Raw genomic sequence first — 22671 nt, 5'->3', positions numbered from 1 at the left:
TTAAAAAAGGAAACGTGCCCATTTGCTAACATAGCTCTGCAGACATGAGGTTTTTTTTTCCCTTCCACAGCTAAAGAGCTAGTTATTAAAAACTGCTGGAACAGAACACTAAGTTCTGTACAACTGGAATGTATCTCATGATCTAAATGACATTTCTTTCCCAGCAAACAGCACAGTAGTTTCTTTCAATCTCAGTCTATATCAACTATACCTTGGGCCCTACCTCTCAGGTTAAATCCTTTTAACAGCTCAGATGACAGAATTTAATCAGGAGGCATACAGGTGAGAATGCTTTGAAGATAATGAAGACTAAGGTGTATTAATGGGCAACAGGAACATTTTCTATTTCTACGCTAAATTTTTAACTTCATTAAATCCTCAAAAGGACTTGAGCCTTGAAAAGAGGTAGCAGAGATTCTCAGATGTAACAGGCTGGTTGTTTCAGTACCAAGTGGCAGGTACAGTGCCCATGCACTGGGCTGTAACAGTGCATCTACACTCATGTTTCAGCTGGGAGCAGGAGCGCACTTTTGAATAGACTGTCTCCATCTGAACACAAATGCAGTCTTCATTCCTTAGATGAAAACTAACCAAGAAGCTGTGCTCTGGGCCCTGCTGGGCATATAGTCCACTGGGCCAAACTAGAGCCAGTTTAAGGAAAACCCTGCAAAACACATAAGTGACTAGCAGATCTGGGACCCCACTATTACTGTTTTTAGTTCCAATCCTTCCATCCCACACTACTTGCTAATGTAGGCATAGCCAATGTGTGGCAACATAATAGTGCGTTGTGCCTTTTTCATCCCTTGTTAACAGTCAATGCTAACCTTGGCAAGTAGTAAAAACCAAAACTTTCCCATAAATCCAGGCACTTACTGTGAAGAGCCAGAGGAAACAGAGTAAGAGGCCTATCATTTTAGTTGATGACAGCAGTGTATAGTTCCCACTTTCAAGTTTGATGTAATCTCAATGACGTGTTTGTCAAGTAATACTTTTATTTATTCTAAACAAAAATAGTTCCACTGATTTTAGTAGAAAATACTATGAATGCTGGCAATAGTCACTTAAATTTTTCAATCAAGAAATCTATGGCCATTGGGGCTTGCACGTAGAAATCCAAAGTCATTCAGAGGCCATATCTGTAAAATAAAATACAGTTGCAAGAGATTTTAATCACTCAAAGTTCAGTATTTTCATTTGTTAGTGTTGTAATTGTTCCAAACTGCATAATTTTTTAGCTCATTGGTTGACAGGGTATATGAACTTTTCTCACCTCTTTCTTTTACTAGGAGTAATAAATACTATACAGCAGGAGGAATCATCATTCTGTAGTGGCTAGAAGCAACATTGATTTATAGACAGCATGCTTGGCTATAGAGAGTCTCACAAATTACTTTTTTTTTTTCAGCCTTGGAAATAAATACATTCCTAGAAAATATCTTTCAAATTCAAAGTTTTCTAGCTTGTAAACCTCTTAACGTATATATTTTTTGATCCATCTAAGAAAGAATACTGTGAAAGTAGTTCTGTGAGGTGTACATTTGTATTTTCAAGATGGGCATTTGAACTGCAAACAAACACCAAACCTCAGGAAAAAAATCCACAGGCATTTATAGGTAAGCTTATACCGTGCCAATAGGTATAAAGGGGCTCTCAGGCAAGGGCTTCTCTGAGAAGGGGACTACTGTGTGGAAAAAGGAGCATAAATCATGACCAAGTACAAGCACAAGTGTCATAGAGTGATGCTCACCCTGTACAAACAACTTTCTCTCCAGAAGTTAACCATATAGCTGTTCATATTACTGAATGCTCACAGGATTACTTTCCTCTGAATGTTCACTAATTATATGTAGGCTGGTCTTGGATGCAAAAAAAAGTAATATGGAATGAAGGACATTCTTTTACACTTTGTCCTTTGTGTCCCTTGACTGCCTGCGTCTCTTTGCAATGTGTTCTTTCAAAGATGGCACAAGGGGATCAGCAGGAAGAAGGGGAAGAGATGATGCTGAAGAATGAATGCCTTCTGTGGCTCTAATCCCATAAAAATCTCAGCCACTGCTCAAGATGAAGAGACCTAGACAGAAAACGATGATGCACTACCTTGTTCCCAAAAGCATCTGTCGGTATGACATTTGTTTTGTTCATTTTTCCTTAGAATTTGATCTTAAGGAAGGTATGCAGTCACCTTCCAGGAACAGCAGCTTACTCTTTAAATGAGTTCATGGAACATCCACAGCACAGAAGGAGACTTTGCTGCTTTCTGTGTGGAATGAAAAAGTAATTTTCTCCATTTGAAAGAACAAGCACAGTGCCAAGGTTCAATATTTCAAACCGTGTGATTCATCCCCAGCACTAAAGATGATGACAGAAGAAGCAGAGGCAGTTAAGGATGGGAGACTGAGTAGCAAGATTTAGCATCACCTTAATACTAGCCTGGGACCATGGTCTTGCTAGAAGCTCCCTAGACTTGCCTCTGTCAGGCCCCTTGCAGCACTGTGCTATGTTGCCATCAGTCAGATTGCGCCTGGGCCCTTGGGAAGACAGAAGGATGAGTCATTCCCAGGACCTCAAGTTCTGTGGAACTGAAGAAAGCTCAAAGCTCTCTTGTGCAAGTATCTTAAAAAATACGTGGTCTTTTTTGGTATGTGCAGTTAGGGAGGAACATGAGGAACATCTGTTGATATGCAGAAATACACAGAGGCAGCATCTTGTCTCTGTATGCATATTAGCCAGTGAGCTCTTTTAAGTTCCACACAAATATACAGAGATATGAAGCAACAACAGAAGGGTATTTGTGATCTTGGTTAGACACAAAGCTATGGAATTCAAGGCCCTCCAGAGGGCCTATGCTGGCTGCAGGCTGGGTGTCACATCTTTCTTTGTGGCCTCAAAGGCAAATGGGAGTAAACGGGAATAGGAATATCCCATATTGCAAATCTAAGCTGATCTGAGGAAAAGCCCAGAGAAGGAAGTTTCTTAGGCTATTCACTATGTCACAAATCTAATTTCAGGCAACTTAAATCACACCTATTGCAACTTGACTTTCTTTCAGTGAAAATAACCGCATTTGTTTTAAATACCATTTTGACCATTTAGTTTCAAATTCATCACAGTAATCTTAGTGGTAGAGTTAGAATGAAGATCATGTTTTACCTAGTCCGCATGCAGGAGAGAGCGTCAGAAACAATACTCATGGTTGGAAAAGAGATGGAACAAGCCTTCTATGTGAAACAAAGACATGCCACTGTGTGTAGTAATTCCCAAGTCTTTTAAAGTTATGACAGAAGTTGACTGTGACTTTGACTTGTTCGTTCAAACTGGCTAGTCCAATTAGCAGCTATTTCCCCTTGCCCTCTTTGGTTCGGCCTACATAGATTTGCTCTGATGGATGGGGCGTAAATGGGGCTAAGCAGCCCTTTTGAAGATACACTACAGGTCTATTTTTGACATGGAGCCTAAGTCCAGGGAGTGCACAGGTTATCCTACCTAGGACAGGATGATGCATGAGTTCTGTCAAGTGGGACTCCCTAGGCTTTTACTGAATTTGCAGCTACTTTGATTTCAGTGACCTTTTTACAGAATGAAATTATCTCTCAGAGTGGCAGTTGATTTGTTGGCAGTGAAGAAAATGGGGAAAATATAATCAAGTATCATATTTCTGTATGGGTTAAAAAACACGTGCACCAGCATTGACTGAGAATCTCAGGTCTAAACTTCACAGATCAGCTACAGAGATGTTTTGTCAAGAATAGATTGCCTAAGCAGACTTCATACAAGCTCTCTTTCTCCTTTTGAAATCCATTATTTCCAAATTAGATTTGTTTGGGGTTTTTTTTTTTCATCCATTACTAAAAATGTAACTTAGCATTCAAAGGCTCTGTTACATCTGCTTCTCCAAAATTCACTGTAAGATAAAGCCGCATAAGCTTTCCTTCTCAGGGCAGTAAAAGATTTTTCATGAAAAGAGACTACATTAAAAATAGACGACTACATTAAAAAGCCTATATAGGTTTCTTGGCCAGTGGTCTACTAATTAGCTACTAGCATGTAGACTAGCTGTATTCTGTTGCCTTTCACTGTAATGTTCAACAGCAAGACCACTGCATTCTAATATGAATTACTATAAACAATACAAACTATAAACACTCATTGGAAGATAAACTCATTTTCGCTTTTGATAGGCACCACATACTTAAATCTCATTAAAATGTTAATAAGCACTACCCTATGCACCATCGTAAAACAATGCTATAAAATTTGGTTAAATAATTATTTTGATTAAGCGTCAAGTGATTGCATACTATCTTTTTAAACAGACAGGATTCTGGAGTCCTAAAGTACTTCTTCAATATATAATTTCTCTGTGTAAGTTCCACTCATTTTACAGAGTTTACTGCTTGTTGAATTTAGGGTTCAGTCCTGTTAGTCACTTCATTAAAGTCTCTCAGACATCTTCCTTCTTGGGGTACAAGCTGGACGCAAGCTTACTGCTGTAGAGGGATGCTGTGAATAATTATGGCTGTCCACATACACAAGTTCTTAACATGATTTGCTAACAGTCTCCTTAAAGTAGTAAACAGCAGTTTTTCTACACTAGTACAGCAGTTGGAGAATTTTTTTTTCCTCAGTTGGATTTTTAATACCACATTCTCATTAAGAGGGCTGTCAGCATATTAGCATCATTTGTATTATAGCAGTTAATAATCCAAGCTAAAACTTGGGTCATAAAAATAGCCCTATTTAGAACTGGCATTTTGTCCTCTGGTGTACCTGGTAAGGCAGACACCACAGAGAAGGAGCAGAGAGCACTTCACAATAAACACTAGGGAAGAACTCAAAGCAAATGCTATCCAGAAAGAACAGAGGTCAGGCTAAACTAGGTGGTGGGGCTGAAGGGGACATGTTATTTGAGGCTCAGTAAGCAATTAGTGATTATGGTCAATAGCTGCAAGGTTTTTTGAAAAGTACTAAGATGCATTCATAAAAACTGTGAATTAAATATATAAAACTTTGTTAGATTGGAAAGATCTAATCTTCCCTGTGCATGTAATACAGCTGTGCTAAATTATTTTGCGGGTGTGTTGCAATGTATGGAGAACAGTTCTCAAAACCGTTTTTTATTGTTTGGAATGGCATCGTTTTAAATCTAGCTTTCTAGCAGCTGGTGCGTAAGCCTATAATATGTACTCCCTTGTTTCTTAAACTTTTTATGGAGAGGCAATTGTCTTCGTTTCTTCTTTTTGGTAAATGAGTAAATTAGTAATGCAGATAATGTCAAAAAGTAATTCAGCGTGAAATAAAGCTGTAGAATTGTTGAAACAGAAGGAGAAGGAACAAACATGGTTTATACAATAGTAATTCAAAGCTTTTTCTTTTTTTTAAATAAAAAAGTGGCAGACAATTACGGTGGCACAGATTTGACTTTACTGTTAAGGCTTTTTCACAGACTTAGTTTAAGCAGCAGCAAGGCCAGTCTACATGTCTAAAGTATGTATGCAAGTAAGATAACCTTTTCCTCCATCTTTGCTTTTTGAACTATGGAACTGTGCTTCTCAAATTACAACAGTGAAATATGGAGCTGCTCTTTTCTACCATTTTGCAGAGGCAAGAATCAAATTAAGCATGGAATGTATATCCATGCCGGGGTGTGGGTTGGTGTATGTTTGTGGTTTCTATCAGGTTTGGATTTGGTTGCAAAATAATTCCTTCAGTTTTCAGAGGCAGTGGCTGCCCAAAGAGTGGTGCTCAAAAAACAAGTCCTCCCTCAAAAAAATCCCCTGCCAGTGTTCAATTATCTTTTTACAGCAAGAGGCAGCATGTTCAAGCTTTCCTTTACATTTGTTTTGGCCAGACAGTTAAGGAGGCAAGTTTTAATACCTAATACCCAGTCATTAAAAATGTATTAATGCAACTATTTTTAGATACTGTAAATATATATACCTTAAAACAAATGCGTCCTCTTATCAGTCCATAAGGAACAGGTCCATAGCACCTGGAATCTGTAGAATTCCTGAGATTATCACCTTCTAACCAAACATGTCCTTTAGGCACCTACGATAAAGCAAGATTGAAATGTAAAAAGAAAATAGAACGGTATTAAGCATAGCTTGCCTTACAATATATTTTCTGATTTCTGTGTTCCATATTTCATGACTGTATAATGAACTAATTTTTTATTGAATCTAGTAAGACTCAGTGCCAGATTTGGGGGGATGAGGAGGAGTGCTCCGAAGTATCTGTTCTATCATGTGCTCAAAAAACAATGGTTTGCAACAAAAAATCCAAAATGAAGATGTAAGAGGTTAGACCAATGTGACAGGGTCATTAATTTAATAGACTTCAAAAGAGGTCATTAGGATGTTGACTGAAAATCTGCCCTCCTGTCGCAGTAACAGCATGAACAGGGCAGCCACACACTCATCAACATCCTGGGGCCAGCACCAAGGCTAGACCTGTTAGTAGATTCATGATGAACTAACTGGTAATTGATTGTGACATCAATTACGAATAATCTCATCATTTTATCGGAGTAGGCTTGTCAAAGTTCTAATTAAGATCACAGTTCATTCTATGTGCAGGCAGAATCCACAACACATTATATTGCAATAATGATGATCACAAAACAGCAAATCCCTTTTTATAATTTGAAAATTAATGATGGTGACCTTATACTATATGACAAAGACCTTTCATTGCCTATATATATTATGCATTAACTATATTACATACCATAGATTCACAGCATTCCTGACTCGACGACAAAATAAGGAATAGCAACATAGCTGTATTATCAGACTTATAGTAGTAACTTTTTCATCTATGAAAGCTGTATTATACTCTCATTATACCGTAAGTATACTTTTTATATATATACACACTTTATACTATAATAAGCATACTTTATACACTTACACTATAAGAGTATAAAGCTTTCATATATGAAAAAGTTACTGCTATAAGTCTTAAACTAAGATTTCCACTTGGAATATACAACACTATTTCAATATGCTTTTTTAAAAACATTTCAGATATAAATGACCTCTTACAAGTTACCACATAAAATACTTTAACAAAGTCTTTTTTATGAAATAAAATTATTTTTCTAATCTGCTTTTGTTTCTAAAATTCTAAACCAGGCTGAAAAGTTAAAAGTAGCAACACACTCTCAATCTATATTTAATGTGGACTTTAAGTTAACATACATTTTTCCAAAACCAAATATGCTCTTGAAACATTACTATGCCCATGATTCAGAAGGGAAATTTAAAAAAACAAATTTAAAAAAAAACCCTACTTCAAATGAAACTCAGAGTTTGAGCAGTATAAACTTGATGTTTTAGAAATAAACCACATGGACTCATAAATGCAGTAGTCTACATACACAGAATTCAAGGATAACAGACTAGATAAAATAAAATAACACTCTAGCAGTAAAGTCTGGATGTAAACCATTAAGAATAAAACCAGGTCTCCCGGGTAAACATTTGAGGAGAATGCAGTTGAAGTGTAACTGTTGGCACTGATAGGCATCTGGCCAGGTAACGCTTAGTGGGAACCTTGTCTTTAAATAAGTGTTTTAGGCTCTTGCTTAGTCGTGCTCCTGCCTGCCTGTTACCAGGCTAGGCTCCGAGCGCAGCACGCTGCCCGAGAGCCCCTTCGTTGAGCTGTGAAAATGTATAAGCTATGGATTGAGAACCAATAGTTTGTCTCTGACAGTGCTAAAAAGAGAAAGCGTCATGGAAAGCACATGTGAGCCTGCCCCATCTTCTCCCAGCTGCCCCCAGCATTTCTCCGGTATCCAGGATGGGTGCATTAGGCACGCAAGAGGGCATCCATCCCTGCTTGTCATTTTAGATTCTATATGTGGAGCTGTAGACCAGGAATACATCTAAACCCTTTTGAAACCTACTGATACTGTCTCCTTTCAGTCTCCTGTGCAAAGGAGTGCTGCCTTGTTTGTTTTAAACTGATCTGCTAGTTCTATTGAGGTCCTTTACTTCTTGTTCTCCCAGTCCTTCAATACAGGAATTCCATATTCAGCTTGTCTGCCACCTTTGTTATTTTGTAGGATTATCAGATTGCTAGCATGTGCATGGAGGAGCTTTCTCTGGGAAGGCCAGTCGGTTTCAGCTAGATGGCTTTGGCCCTCCTGCTACCCAAGCAGCTTTTCAAATGAAATAACCAACATAAGTCATTTTAAAACAATTAATGTAAAAAATGAAAAAATTCTACCAAGAGTCAAATGACCTATGTAGAATATACAGCTCATCACATGTGGACAGATGTTTTTGATAGGTCTCCATTTGAGAATGTACTGATGTTCCCATTTTCCTCAAAAATTCTGTGGTATACAGGTTATTTAGAACATCCTGCAGCAATTGTCAGGTTAGTTGGATATTCACTTATCCACTGTGTCCCCACCTAAAGCATTCACTGTGTCCATATCTTAGACATGAGCTTGTTTTTCAGGTGCATATCACAATGCAAAGCAGCATTCTGACCTTTCTGGTGCAAACTCTCCTGTCCAGCATCTACCAGAACTACAAACCATACACCAAACTACTCTCATTTTGAAAGACTATCTCCCCAGATATACAAAAAGAAGCAGCATTAATTACTAGGAAAGGAAGATTTTTTTTTTTTTTTAATTAAATAAAAAAAACAAATCCATGGTAACATTTCACATTTCTGAAAAAGTGTCATTTCTTGCAATGTGCTACTGTTTTCACACACACAGGACACTACCAGCTCTCCTTCTACCTTACCGGCTCCCACACTTTCTCACTTTCCCCAATTTGTAGGCAGAACATGAAGCTCATCTGTTACTATGTGAAATAAGGACCCACTCATAACACATGTATATCCAAACGCTTCTAGACCTTCCCATCTTTCTTCCATGCTCAAAAAGTAAAAAAAAAAAAGTGCTTTTCCTACCTGTGGCATATCACTTACTACTTCTAATACTACTAATAATTACTTGTCTAGGCAAGATGTTCATAGTTTGCATTCCAGATAGAACATTTGCAATAAAGTATATTCCTATATCCTGAAATTCATCACTTATGGTAACATTCATAGTTCTTCATGGAAGGTATGACAGGAGATACATTTAGGTACATCTAAATTTGTCACTAAGAGTACTGTCACAATGTATGATTCATCTAGAGATAATACAGCATAATACCTTTGTATGGTGCCTGTCCATCATCTAGGCACTTCACTACAACCTAGAATTAAGACAAGCAATAAAAATCACATGAATTACATGAAAACATAAAACCAAATACCAGTGACAGGCCATAATCATTTATTTATAATTAAAAAAAAAATTGTTTACACCCCTTTGAAATAAAGGCTAAAGCCAGAATCTTTCATAGGTTTATGCACCAAGCGATTTCTAGAGTGGATCACTGATTTTAGTGGGATTACTCACACTGAATAAAGTTAACTGAGTATCAACCTTTGCAGAATCAGTACCCAATCTGAAACACCCCAAAGCTATACAAGTACAGTAGCTGGGAGCAAGATACATTTTTAACCAAAGGGAAAAAAAAAAGTATTAAAAACTTGTAGTAAGAATCTATTAATTACACACCAATAGGTTACTACTGCCAAAAACCTCAATGGGAGTCTCTCAATGGGAGACTCACTTGCTAGACAATTCACAATGTTGCATTTTGGTTATCTATAGGCCATGGACCTCTTAGACAAAATTAATTGTATCTAAGAAGTAGAAGTGAAATCAGTTACCATTACTACACACAGCAAGATTGTGAATCCAATAATGGTTTTTTTTTTGAAAAAAATATTGACAGGAGTACCAAAAGCATTTACTTTAGCTGGGCAGCATTTCAATTCTCCCTTACACATAGGCCAGAACTAAGATGTGAAAGTCTCACAAGCCCAACAACTGAATTTTCACATCACTAACTTGTGGGTCATATGCAAAACCAGCAATTCCACAGCAGCACAGGTTCATGCGGGAACACGCGCCTCTGATCATCTGCAGACTACTCGCATTGCCTCAGCAACCCTTATGCTGATTTTGTGCAGATTATCTCGGGGTTTATTTCCAAGGAACAGCAGTTCTCAGGCAGAACCGGTTATCTGAGGTGCAGCTCATATGCATGAGAATACAGGACGCTGATCAGACACATGACTCTTCCCCCTTCTGCCTTCCAAGGCTCTGAGGGCTCTAGTACAGGAGCAGATAGAGCAGAAGAGCAAGATTATCATTTCGTACAGCTGAGCTTGTACCAGTATCTTATTCTGCCTCAGCTCAGATAAATGAGTATCTTTCACTGCAACAAACTGGCTAAATTTGTAGGGCTGTTGTCATTTACTGAGTGGTATAGTTACAGTGGCAAAACTGAAGTACAGGCCAGGTACTGGCAAGATTATTTTACATAAATGGGCAAGGGCAGGGTGATCAACAAAGAATCACATTCTTTGGATCTTTTTACATGATGCCAAACTTCGAGTAATCTCACTAACTTCAAACCCAAGAGATGAGATGCCTGCACTCTTAGTATGCGTTCACTGGCATACTAGAAAACGAACATACTGCAGCGAGATTAACAGGTTAAGTTATCTGCCTCAAAAATACGCCCAAACCCTACTAAATGAAAATAGGCTTTTGTGGTTTGGGTTGTTTTGTTTTGGTGGGGGGGTTTTTTGGTTTGTGATTGAGGGTACTAAAGATGGAGAAATAGGGATTTTTAATAAGTAACCAGAGAATTATAAACATGAATCTCTTGCAGTCTCCCCTTTTGGAATTGCAAGCAGTCTGTGTCAAAGAACATCAGCATGTACAATCATCTGGGAGTAGATGAAGTTTGAACTTTCATAAGGTCACAGGTATTCACATCACCTCCAGCAATATCAAAGTTTCAAACTTAAGAACTAAATCATTCCCATCTTTTCTTTTCAGTTCAGAGGCTTCCTTCTTGAGCTATGATAAGAACTAATCTCAGTGCTGGACAAAAGAATAAAGTCTGCAAGTTCTCATCTATCCCTACTAAGGTCTATTTAAGTGCCTCCTACTTTGGTACAAGCAACAAATGTAATTGCTTCATGGCCTGCGGGTGTTCATTTAACAAAAGCAGCTTTTGTGAATAAACCACAGGTGTTACCTTTCTTGATTAAAGTGAAATATGATGAAAGAATCTACAATATCAAATGACAAATTTACTAAATACTGATTAAATTGCCTTATTTAAGTAAATTGCATCCAGTTAGGATAAAATACACACCATAGAAATGCAGGAGGGTTTTTTATCACTCTATACTTCGAGTCTCACAAAACTGTTCCTTAATCCTTTATTTATTAATTCAGAACCAAGAGTGAATAATGCCTAGCAGATACTCTTTTTTAATGATCCAGTTGCTCTAGGCACCATTTCTGTAGGCTTATCATAAACACTGTTCATATTAAGGCTGCCATCTATATAAAACCCAACAACATTAATTAGCTCGATATTTTTGAAGTCAGCATAAGCATTTACATTTCCTTCTTTTGTGCTGAAAAAAGCTACAAAATGGTAGCGACCACACTGGAACTTCAACGCTATAAGCAGATCTTAAATCATCATCTCTTAAGTATCACTAAAAGGCTGAATTACCTGAAATTTAGTACTTCTTAAAAGAATGTAACGGAATGAATTTACCCTAAATTCATAGGTACTTCCAGACAGTTTAGCATTTTCCTGTTACTTATTGAGCAGTTTAAGCCGCTTATGAATAAGACATAATGTACTTGGCCCAGTTTGTTTAAATACATATATGAAAAAGAATACCTTATGACCTTCGTCCAGATTATTATGAGAAAATGAAACACTAACAGGTTTTCATACAGAAATTAAATTCACTGGGATGAAATATTTATATTTTGAATTCATTCTCTATAGTAAGTCATTGGTTGTTTTAATAGAAAATTTATGAAAAGGTAAGATGACTTGTCTATCTTTAAGTTTTGAAATTAACTATTAACCAATATTAAAATCACATCACCTTCAATGGTAGCAATGTTAAGTCATATACCACAAGGAAACAGATCTATTAACTTAGATTTGAATTTGTAAGGCATTTTTCTTTGTCATGCGAGCATACCAGGTGAGTGGTGGTGTTTAATAAAAACTCAGGGAAGCTGTACAGTAATCTGTCAAATATTCACTGGTTATTTGAATGTTTGTTTGGTTTTTATCCATTGTTGCTCCTTTTAATCTTTGTGTAATGCACAAATAGCTACTTGCTGTTCCTGAGCTTGCTTACTTGGAACTTAAAACCATTTGATCACCACACTCGCTGCTTTATGGGAAAGGTCACAGAATTCTCATGTCAGAAATATCTATGCCAGTCAAATGACGACAAGATACACCTTCTCTCAGTATACCTTTTTGGCTATTGCAATAGTTTCCAACTGTGTTAAATAATAATTCAAACACATGCATGCATTGTTTACTTTACTTCTATAAATATTCTCATTTAATATTCAGATCCAGAGCATATTGTTCAATATGCTGATCTGAATCAGCCTGAAAACCTATACATCCAATTTTTAAAATCTCTTGCTGCAACCGTAAATTTAAATTACTAGCCATCATTCCTTTTCTAAAAATATTATCAGAGTTAAAATTAATTTTACATTAACTTAAAATTAATAAAAACTATGAGCAAATATTACTGTCATGAAGAATAATGCCCAGATTATTATTTTTAATCCACTACAGTTTTGAAATTTTCATATTTTACAAATGTTCATAGGCCAAAACTTTCAAAAATTAATCTCCTAGCTACATTTAGGAACTCCTGGAAAAAAAAAAAACTCTGACTATTTTGTGATACATCAGTCCAGACTATTACTAACTTTCTTGATTTATAGAAGATCGATATTTTGGAAGAAAATATTGATTAGAAGTCCAACAAAGATTACTTAGCAGTTTGCAGAGACTTTTCTCACAGCAATCATTAAGAAGGATTTGATTCTTTTCTTCTCCAGAAAACAGATGATGTAACAGGGTCACCTAAAGTATAGGTTTGAAAACAAAAAAACGACAGGTTCAAATCCCAACTGGAACTTACTGGTTAAACACAAAAACCCATTACCATCACTGGTATGGTCTGGACAAAGGCATACCTGTACAGAGGTCTAGCTAATAAGCCTGGTGGCAACAACAGCCAGTAAATACTCCAAGCAGGGTTAAGGCATCTGAAAAGTATCATCTGCCAGCTCCTTCAGGAGTGACCTGAATCTCTGCTAACCAGTCTAAGGCCTCAACTCTGCATGATCTCATCATTTAAGACAGTCAGAAGTCCTTAGCTAGTGTATATAGAGGAGGAAAAAATGCAATAGGTCCTTCCTTCAGACGTGAAGCTGATGTAGACAGACTAACACTTGTGCTCAAAATCTTCAGTGGGTCCTTCAGTAGTTAGTTTCATCATCTTGAGCGGCTTCCTAGGAGTTACTACTGAACTTGGAGCAGGGGAATAATGGCATCGTAAAATTGTAAAAAAAGGTTCAAACTGATCTGACCGGTACAGCCAAGACTGTGTTTCACAGTGGAAAAGCATCTAGTGCTATAAATTCAGAAATGAGTGATCTTGAAACCACTTTTCCTCAAATCAATGAGGAGATTTCTTTATGGTTTTCCTTCAGGAATGACTTGGCTGAACCAAAGAAGCAGGGCAACGTGTCAGAGCCTGGGCAGTGCTCTCCCCCACCCCGGTGTAGCTGGCCCACACACAAGACCAGCTGATACCACGCAGCTGTCTCATCTTGGTTCAGACCAAGCTGTTTGAAAAAGAGATATAAGAGACCTCAGTGGGAGCTCATTCAGGAGCTGCGTTTCAGCTGAGCCTCTTGCTGCCAGCCTCTACCTGAGCTACAGTGCAGGCGTGCCCATGTCTGGCCACCCACCTCCCTGGCCCCACAGACATGAGGATAAGCTATGGTGGACGGTACCAGTGCTGTTGTGACAAGTCATGCCACTTGCATGTTCTTGAAATATCAAAAACAAAACTGCAAAGGTAAAAAGACCAATCCACTTGAGCTGAAGAAACCCTGGAAATATTAGGAATTAGATTAATAAAATTCTTTTTGCTTCTTTTCCCTTGAATAATTTAGTTTTGACAAATCAGAATTTTTATTTAAAATTACTTCTTAGAAGATTCAAGATTAGCTCTTAAGAGTTCATTAGTCATGAACTCTCTGTGCTGGGATATAGAGGGATCTGCAAACTCAACAAATATGCCAAATCAATTCTCTTTCCCCACCAGACATTTAGCATAGCTGCTGCTTAAAATTATGGCATAACTTTCCCTCAAGGCTCTAGAACACTAGAGCTAAGGAGAAGAAAGAGTAGGATATTTCCTTTCTCCTGACCGGCAACTATAAAAACTGATTACTGAAATACTAAACCGTAAGTGTAAACTAGCTACTGTAAGATATTAAGGACAAAGGAAAAAGAACTAGTGTTTTGAGAACTTTAGCTGGTATTTAGGAATTTTAAAGAGACTATCCAGTGGTATTGAGCACTCTGAAATATCAAACCACTCTTCAGTGCCTTACATTGTGCATCCAAAATCTGTAGTACTGTCTAGTGATTAAGACACTGTGCTGTTTACATTAACATTACCTTATTCTTAGTACCCACATAATGTTCTTACTGCATTTGACAAGGACTGTTTAAGAGTTAATAGCGCTGTGTAAGACCACTTCTCTGATGTGCAAACACAGTAAGATGCATTATCTTCGGAACTGTGTTAGCTCTAGGGTTAACCACAGGATGAAGAGATGCCATCTCCGCAATGAACCTCATTTTAGCACAAGGTAAACACACTTCCCCCACATCAGCTAGTCTCACAGCATTAGTGGTGTGTCGTGATTGATTACCAGCAGAGTGTTGCTGAGATATGGATTTGTATCTCAGCTTTTTATCACTATGACTTGCAAAAGGCAGTTCCTTATTTACAGACTCTAGCTGTATTAAGTGACATTATTAGGTACTATTTTGTTTAAGTGACACAAAGGCTTAGCATATTGGTGGTTTATGACATACAAGCTGTTTTAATCTGATGATTTACCCCTCACTTTTTCAATCTGTAAATAGGAGCTGCAGCACAAGAACATATGGTACTAAAGAAATTAAAGCTAAAGTAAATGGCATTAAAACAAATTCAAATATAACAATAGGATACTCAATCTGAATTATAAACCGGATCGGTATTAAGACATTTAAAATAGGAAATAAAAACCTAAATATAAAAATTGACCTTTCAGGTGTTTTTTTTAAAGACCACTTCAGGGGTTTACTGTGATTGAGTAATTTCCTTATTAACCCTCATTATTTAGATCTTACAGTTAAATGAATAAATCAGTAAACACCTATTTTAATAATTGAAACTAGGCCTGAATATCACATTACTAAATATTAGTTGTTTACCTCTAACTTTTGGGTTCATACCACATTGCTTCTGACACAGTAAAAATATGTTATGCATGATGCCTAATGCTCATATTCCATACCAAAAATCAATAAAAAGGCAATGAAAAACTACATTTTCCTAACTTTGTAACACTGTAGCAGCTTGCTCAAAGGAATTTCATTCTCCTTTTCGTGTAAATAGGAAGATTCTCCTCATTATTATTCTGTAGATAAACTCCAACCTCTAGCATATGAAGCATCAGGTACCATAAAGGGTCCAAAGTAAAGACATTCCTAATATACTTAAATTATAACTTAAGCATGTGGTTAAATTATACCAATCGATTTGATACATGGGATTAGCTCCATCAGCTTGTAATCCAACAATGACTCCAGCAAAGACAGTTTTTTGCTACAGGCCTACACTTAGTGCACTCTGACAAAAATAATTTTTCTCATATGATGTATTGCTTCAGCTAAGTACAGCAGCAAAAGTATTTTTATACCACTGTGAAGACTTTCACATACTGCCACTGCTATACTGCATTTCTACTCAACTGAAATACCTCTTTTCAAAACAACTTACTCAATTTACATATGGGGGGGGTAATTTTTCATTATAGCTTGGAAGGTTGGTTGGGGTTTTTTTTCCTTTAATCTACAGGTATCTACTTGGTTGCCTGCAGCAATAAATTATCTCATCTGTGTAATTTTACAGACAGCAAATTGTAAACAGTTTTCTGTTTTTCTTTTCAAGTAAGTTTTCCATTCTCCTATCTCTACATATATAAACCATCCTGAGAAGTATATTCACGAATGAAACAGGATTGGAAGCAGGATCTGATTTTAGCTCTCTTAGACTTCAGAATAAGAATCATGTATGATAGTGCTTCTAAGCACAAAAATCCCTAACTTAAAATCTGTAAAATATGCCAACATGGACACAGTCAATGCAGACTAAGCACAATTCCTACTAACACGACTATAAGGATTCTCCTTTTGGGGTGTCAAGAGAAGCAGCTGCTTAGAGGTGGTTTCACTCTTGGCTGTGTTAAGTATGTTGTACTGCCATTATTCTGACATCTCCAGTAACTGGCGAACTCGTACCACCTACCCAAACACCAGCAAAGAATGGAACAGAGGTCTCAACTACCTAATCTGGTAATATTTCTGCATTTACTGTACTGCAGTAAGTTTACAAACATAAGAGCAACTATTCACTGTCAGTCCCCAAAACAGGAGACAAGTTCACCAAGGAAAGCTGAGCAGTTCACTGTAATAAAAACAAACAACCCTCTGACCTTACCCACTTAGAGTCACTGCATTCAAGTATCACTCAGACTTCTCATTTTAAAAAAAGCAATTAGTAGCCTAATATAAACAACAAAACTGATGACAGTTTCTAGGCTTTGCTCACTTAAAGAGTGCCTGCAATTGTACCTTCCTCTGGCAGCTAGACGCCTTTGGGATCCTAGGCAAGGCCTTTCCTCAAAGAGTTTCAACAATTTCCCCCCCCCTCCAAAAACCCAACTCAGGTTAATTCTTCTCAAGGAATTATCAGTAAAGCAAATGGCCAGTTCTCTATATATCTGCTGCTGTTAGTTGCTTTGAAGAATTTTGTGGTGCATAGCATAGTGATTTACTAAAATAGGGAATTTGATTAGACTATTACCTAACGCAGACGCAGATCACTTTTTCCCTCCCCAACAAGAACAATTTACTTCATGACTAATCCAATGTAAATTATGAGTGTAAAGTGCAGATATCTATATTGAAAATACACTCTTCGGTAAGTGAAGTGTCTCCTGAACAGATGGAAGGATCTACCTCTTCAGCAACCGCCAGAGATAGGAGGAAACAAATGAAAGCATTTCCATTTAGATCCTTTCTCCCTCTAGATACAGGTTATGATGTGAGAAGAAAGCTTGTCTTGTCACTTTGCTCTATTTCCATGCATTAGCCTTTATGAAAAATATACATGGGAAAACAGGAAATGGACTCTGCATTCCTCATCCTCTCATTCTCCTTACATTTTATATGAAAATTGAAGACAAGAAATCTTACACCTAGGGCAGAAATTGTTCTGCTGGACAATCGATTACCTCGGGGTTTCCAGAAAGGCTGACATCCTGTTAAATATAAACCTTTCCTGAACTTCCTTTTCAAGACTCAGACAAGTAAGGAAGAAGATGCTCAGAGAAACTGTTTGCATCTTCTATCAGTGTACACAGAATTCAGGTTTCCATTTCGGGTCATACTGCTCTGGGAAATTCGTATTTCACCTAAAATTACTACTCCCATAGTGGAGAGAAAATTTCTTCAACTTGGTAAGAAAGGTGGGTTGGGTTTCTTTTGTTTGGTTTGCTTTTTTCCTTGGTTAAATGGTAACACAATTTGATTTGATTTCCTTCTTTCTGTCCTCAAGCAACAGAAGTGTAAACAGAAGCTCCAGTGGTACTGGCACTTGATGACAAGGGCAGATTAGAGGCAGGTGCCTGAAATGTTTTGCCTCAACACTGGAGTGGAAGAAACAACAAATTCAGCCCCTCAGAACAGTATGATTCATATCCTTGCTTTCTGGTTCTACGTCTTGACTAAATCCAGACACCAAATCTAGACACAATGTCAACAAGAATTTTGTCATTCATTTTAGTAGGGACTTTACATAGTAAAGTCAAGGATTTTAGTAAAGACGCTACTTCAGCTGCTTAATCCAAATGAAGCAACAGTACCTGGAGGCATGCTGGTGAAATTGGCTGTTGTTATGGTAGCTAAGCTCTTAAAAGATTTATCTATCACAGACTGTAGCTGGCTGGAAGGAGTGTTCCATAAAATTCTCCACCTTCACAGCACAGGACTTCAGCTACGGGCCAGATGGCAATTCTTCTTATTCTGATGAAATGGGTGTAAGACAGCAACAGAATTATCTCTTTCATGATTCAAAACACCCGTGCAAAATCTGATGTCTCCACAAGGTGCTGAACAGAGGTAATGGTCAAACATGCTTTTGGGGGAAAAAAACCACACACTACATTTTTTCTGTGATCATAATTTGTGATTATTTTTCTAATGATAGTTTAAAAAGAAGTTGCTGCAAATATTTTGTCACAAATCTTTCCAAACCTCTATTAAGTCTATCTGCGTAAGGACAAGTGAGCATTAAGAATATTTTTTTTCTTTATTTCATCTTGTTACCAGACTTTTTGGACAAATTAGGAAAACTGCTGCTTTTCCAACCATACTCAGAAAAATTAAAATATTGTTACATTGAAATATTAGAGATACACTGAAGTATAATTTTGAAAGCAAAATCCTAAAAGCTATTGCAGAGACAAAATTTTCACTTCTTAGTGTTTAAAATACAGAAACAGTTTTGCCTTAAGACCAAGCCCTTGAGTCTGCCATCTGTACTGCATTTTATGCAAAAAATTTTAGAGTGTTCTTCCACGGAAGAAGACCTACACAAAGGGCAAAGCAAAAGTATCACCTGTCTACACTTCCTACAGAGACAAAAGACACTGAGAAAGACAGCTTGCAATAAACAGATTTTACCAATTACAACATTTTACTCTACATATACAAGAAGAAAGGATAATTTATTAATGTCGTACTTCATGATTTATGATGATACTCAAATATTGCAAATTCTTTATAGACTACCAGGCCTACATAAGTAATCATTAATTTACAAAGAAACTAATACTTACATAGCTGTGACTCTTAAGGAAATCTGAAGGGTTGCTTGTGCAGACCTTATCCCCTTCCAAGCCAATTACTCTTTTACAGATATTTGATTTGGGGTCATTTGGGCTTTTCACAATTACAATATCTCCTCTGAGAGGAAAAAACAAACAAAAACAGAAGAACTCTAAGTACAAACTATTTGGCTGAATACATGTGCATCAATGTGTATACTCCAAAAACATTCACATACATTAAAGAAACTTCTGGTCAAAATTCTTGTCTACAAGTTTGGTTTCTTCAGTTTTACTCAGTGCTCAGGGTGTAATTTTACAGACAGTTGAAGTACATTTGGCAAGATTCTTTGTTATTTAGACCATTCATAAAACATTTAAGACTACATTTTAATTGACAATGCTCTGATGAAATTAATACTATTTAACTTGATCCCGTTGCTACATATATATGGAACAGAACATACTCTGTGTTCCTAAACATTGTTGTGCAAATGTTGTTCTTCCAGTGAAGCTTCAAACATCTAATCTGAGTTTGTAAGGCCTTATATTACTTTTGCTTCCTGATTGAGTATACAGATTAGATTGTACAGTGGAACAGTCCACAACAAAACGGGCAAGGGCCTTGAGCCTACTCTGCTCTACAGCACAGTAATAAAATGACATTTGTTCAATGGTACTTGTACCATTTGGTCACCTTTCCTAACAACCTGAGCACAGCAATACCTACAGCTTGGTTTTCAAGTAAGACAAAACTGCTCAGAGGACAAGTTACATTCACACAACAGAACTGTTTTAGGAAAAATAAAAGTGGGAATTTTCCCACTTTTTGGGACAAAGCTGTACAAGTAACAGACTATATCCTAAATGAATTCTGACAAGTTGTTCAATAGACCATACGTGCTGATTACTTTAACTTCCATCAGACACAATGAGAGGAGATTTATGAAAAACTAAAATTTAGAAGCAGAAGAATATATGAAAAATAAAGGGCAGAGAGAAAGTGGTTATTGACAAGCTCTGGCAAACGGTATGTAAAATCTAGTCTCAACAAAGGAGCATACTTTCGAATGCAATAAAAGTGGCGGCTAAGGTTCTCCGAAAAGACAATATCAGAATTTTGAATGGTTGGTTCCATTGAAGGTCCAGAACACTGCAAATTAAAAATAAATGAGAAAATATTACTATTTCCAAACACTTTTATTTAAAACACATTATATTCAAATTATTTGCTAATAAATTAGAAAAGGTATAATGTAAACGACTGAAAAAGTGCAATCCTCCAAGGAACATCTGATACAACTAAAAGGTGAGGACAGCTTCCAGAGTGCCTCCAATTGTTACAGCTACTTATTTGCTCAGGGTTGGCCCAGACCTGCACGAGGTGCTACGAGCCCCTCCGGAGTCATTTCAGCACCTCATCCGCAGGAAATTATTTGGAGCAGCACTCGGCGCTCTGCCACCCTACCCCTTTCTTCAGCCTCTGTAAAAGAGAATCACCACAGAAGCTGCAAGGGCAGCTCACAGCCAAAATCCACCACGTCCAGCAGCAGTACCTGCTAGGTTTAGAAGCTGGGGAGGAAGCATAAAACAGCCAGGAATCTGTCCTGAGTTGGAAACAAAGAGTATTTTCTATGGCATTATTAGTGACTGCAGTCCTTCTAGAAGAACGTACTCTCTGCAAAATGCTTAATCGTAGTTTCCCATTTGCTTCAGTGATACCTCAAGCAATAACTTAGCAAAAATTAAAAGTGCCCAAAGTAGAAATAACTTTCATAAAGGCTGAGCCTGTGTTGAAAAAGCAGGCATTTACTAAACACACTTTGAAAAAGCTTTAAAAAAAAGAAGGAACCTGAAATATTGGCATTATCACATATAACAATTTCAGTATTATAGTTCTACGTTCTTTTAAGTGTCGTGAAAATGAAAAGTTACCACAACAATTCCTCCAAGGTACTCAAAGGCACAATGCGCTATGCATCCATATTGCACAGTATACCCAAGAAATCGAAAGGTTTTTCCTAGGGCATTGCGAAGCATGGTAGTGTTACGTCCTTCAGCTGGTTCTAGTCTATAGTAAAACAGAAGAGTATCATTCATTTGATAACAAACAACGTTTACAAAACTATCTTTTGTGTTTAACAACTGATGGACACTATTTTTTAAAAAACAGTGAGTAAAACCAACAAGTTATCAGATATATCTGAGGCGATGAATGTAGTACTACGCAGACCCTTCCACGTGTACAATCAATCGATCCCTCTCACCAGCTTATTACTGAGATTCAGTTGAGTAGTAGCTGAAATAAAAAAGCCACCTGTGCCAAATGAACAAAATTGATAGGAAAGAACAGTGTCAGTACTCCCCACTGACTCAGCTGGGCTGCTTCTGCCAGAGAATGCAGACAGGCTTACCTGCCACATGTCTAAATACCTGCAATAACTATGAGAACATCCTCCCCTCCACTCAGCATGGCTGAATGGAATCTGGAAAGCTGTAATCGTGCCTTTAAATGCAGGCTTTAACTTCCTGACTGGACCACGTATTGTAACTCAGATGCAGTTATTTATTAAATAACACTTGATAAAGTTTTCTAATCAGATGAAGGCAGTGCAACTTAAATCACCGTTTTTCTTCAAGCACTAGTATTTAAAACGGAACACTCAACAGCAAAACAGAGAAGCATCAAACCATCTGAAGTGATCTGAAGATACTTCATAACTGAAATTACATTCCCAGAAAACTGCAGTTAATCAAGGAGTCAACCAAAAAAGCAACCTGACAATCAAATGAAAAAAAGGCTTGAAGAACTAGACGAAATTAAGGATAATAGAGTCCTGAATAGCTTGCCTAAGACTCTACTAGAAAAAGAATACAGTTCTTGAGAGGAATTCTAGAGGTTTTGCAGAGCTTTCCTTTGACTAGACTTCCATTACCAAAAGACTTGCATGTAAAAATAAGGCGTTAGGTCTTTCTCTTCTCAGCTACACTACAGTGGCGTAAGTTCTGCAGCACATAAGACTAAATATCTTCTGATCCCCACGCCCAGATATTTAAGTCAAACTGATGATTAGTTACAATTCCTGCAATGCTAATCTAACTGTTTCCTTACCCCCATTTTTAACATATTTTTGTGTATTTTTTTCTAAGGAAGTGGAAAACACACATACTGAAGTAACTGAAGCAAGTTCTACATTCTGCCAGAAACCCATCCCGCCTTTAAACTCAGCGTTAGCTTTATCATGAACTAAAACCACAGCAAGATTTCCCTCATTTACTAAGATGGATCAATATAGCTTGCTAAACAAACGCAGTAAGTTAAAAAAAAAAATGAAGAGCTGTGCATACAGTAAGCCCTACTTAATAAAGAAATTTTGACTAGATAAGGAAAAAAATTTTCACAGTGAAGGTGGTGAACCACTGGCACAGGTTGCCCAGAGAGGTGGTAGATGCCCCATCCCTGGAAACATTCCAGGTCAGGTTGGACAGGGCTCTGAGCAACCTCATCTAGTCAAAGATGTCCCTGCTCATGGCTGGGGGGTTGGACTAAATGA

General features: G+C 37.3%; 1 protein-coding gene across 1 annotated transcript; it reads right to left on the bottom strand.

Annotated features, from left to right (window-relative positions):
* Positions 1-1073: 1073 nt before the first annotated feature.
* On the bottom strand, positions 1074-21157 carry IMMP1L (inner mitochondrial membrane peptidase subunit 1; the record flags this gene model as incomplete). The annotated part of the gene is made up of 5 exons (XM_081999983.1): positions 1074-1139; positions 5941-6051; positions 19130-19256; positions 20182-20270; positions 21053-21157. 5 exons carry the CDS (start codon positions 21155-21157, stop codon positions 1074-1076), a joined length of 498 nt encoding a protein of 165 aa, XP_081856109.1.
* Between the last annotated feature and the right edge of the window lie 1514 nt (positions 21158-22671).

This window comes from Phaethon aethereus (genome assembly GCF_964289735.1).
Source record: "Phaethon aethereus genome assembly, chromosome: 5".
NCBI lineage: Eukaryota > Metazoa > Chordata > Aves > Phaethontiformes > Phaethontidae > Phaethon > Phaethon aethereus.
The sequence above is the reverse complement of the archived record's forward strand: the minus strand, read 5'-3'. Positions and strand labels throughout refer to the sequence as shown.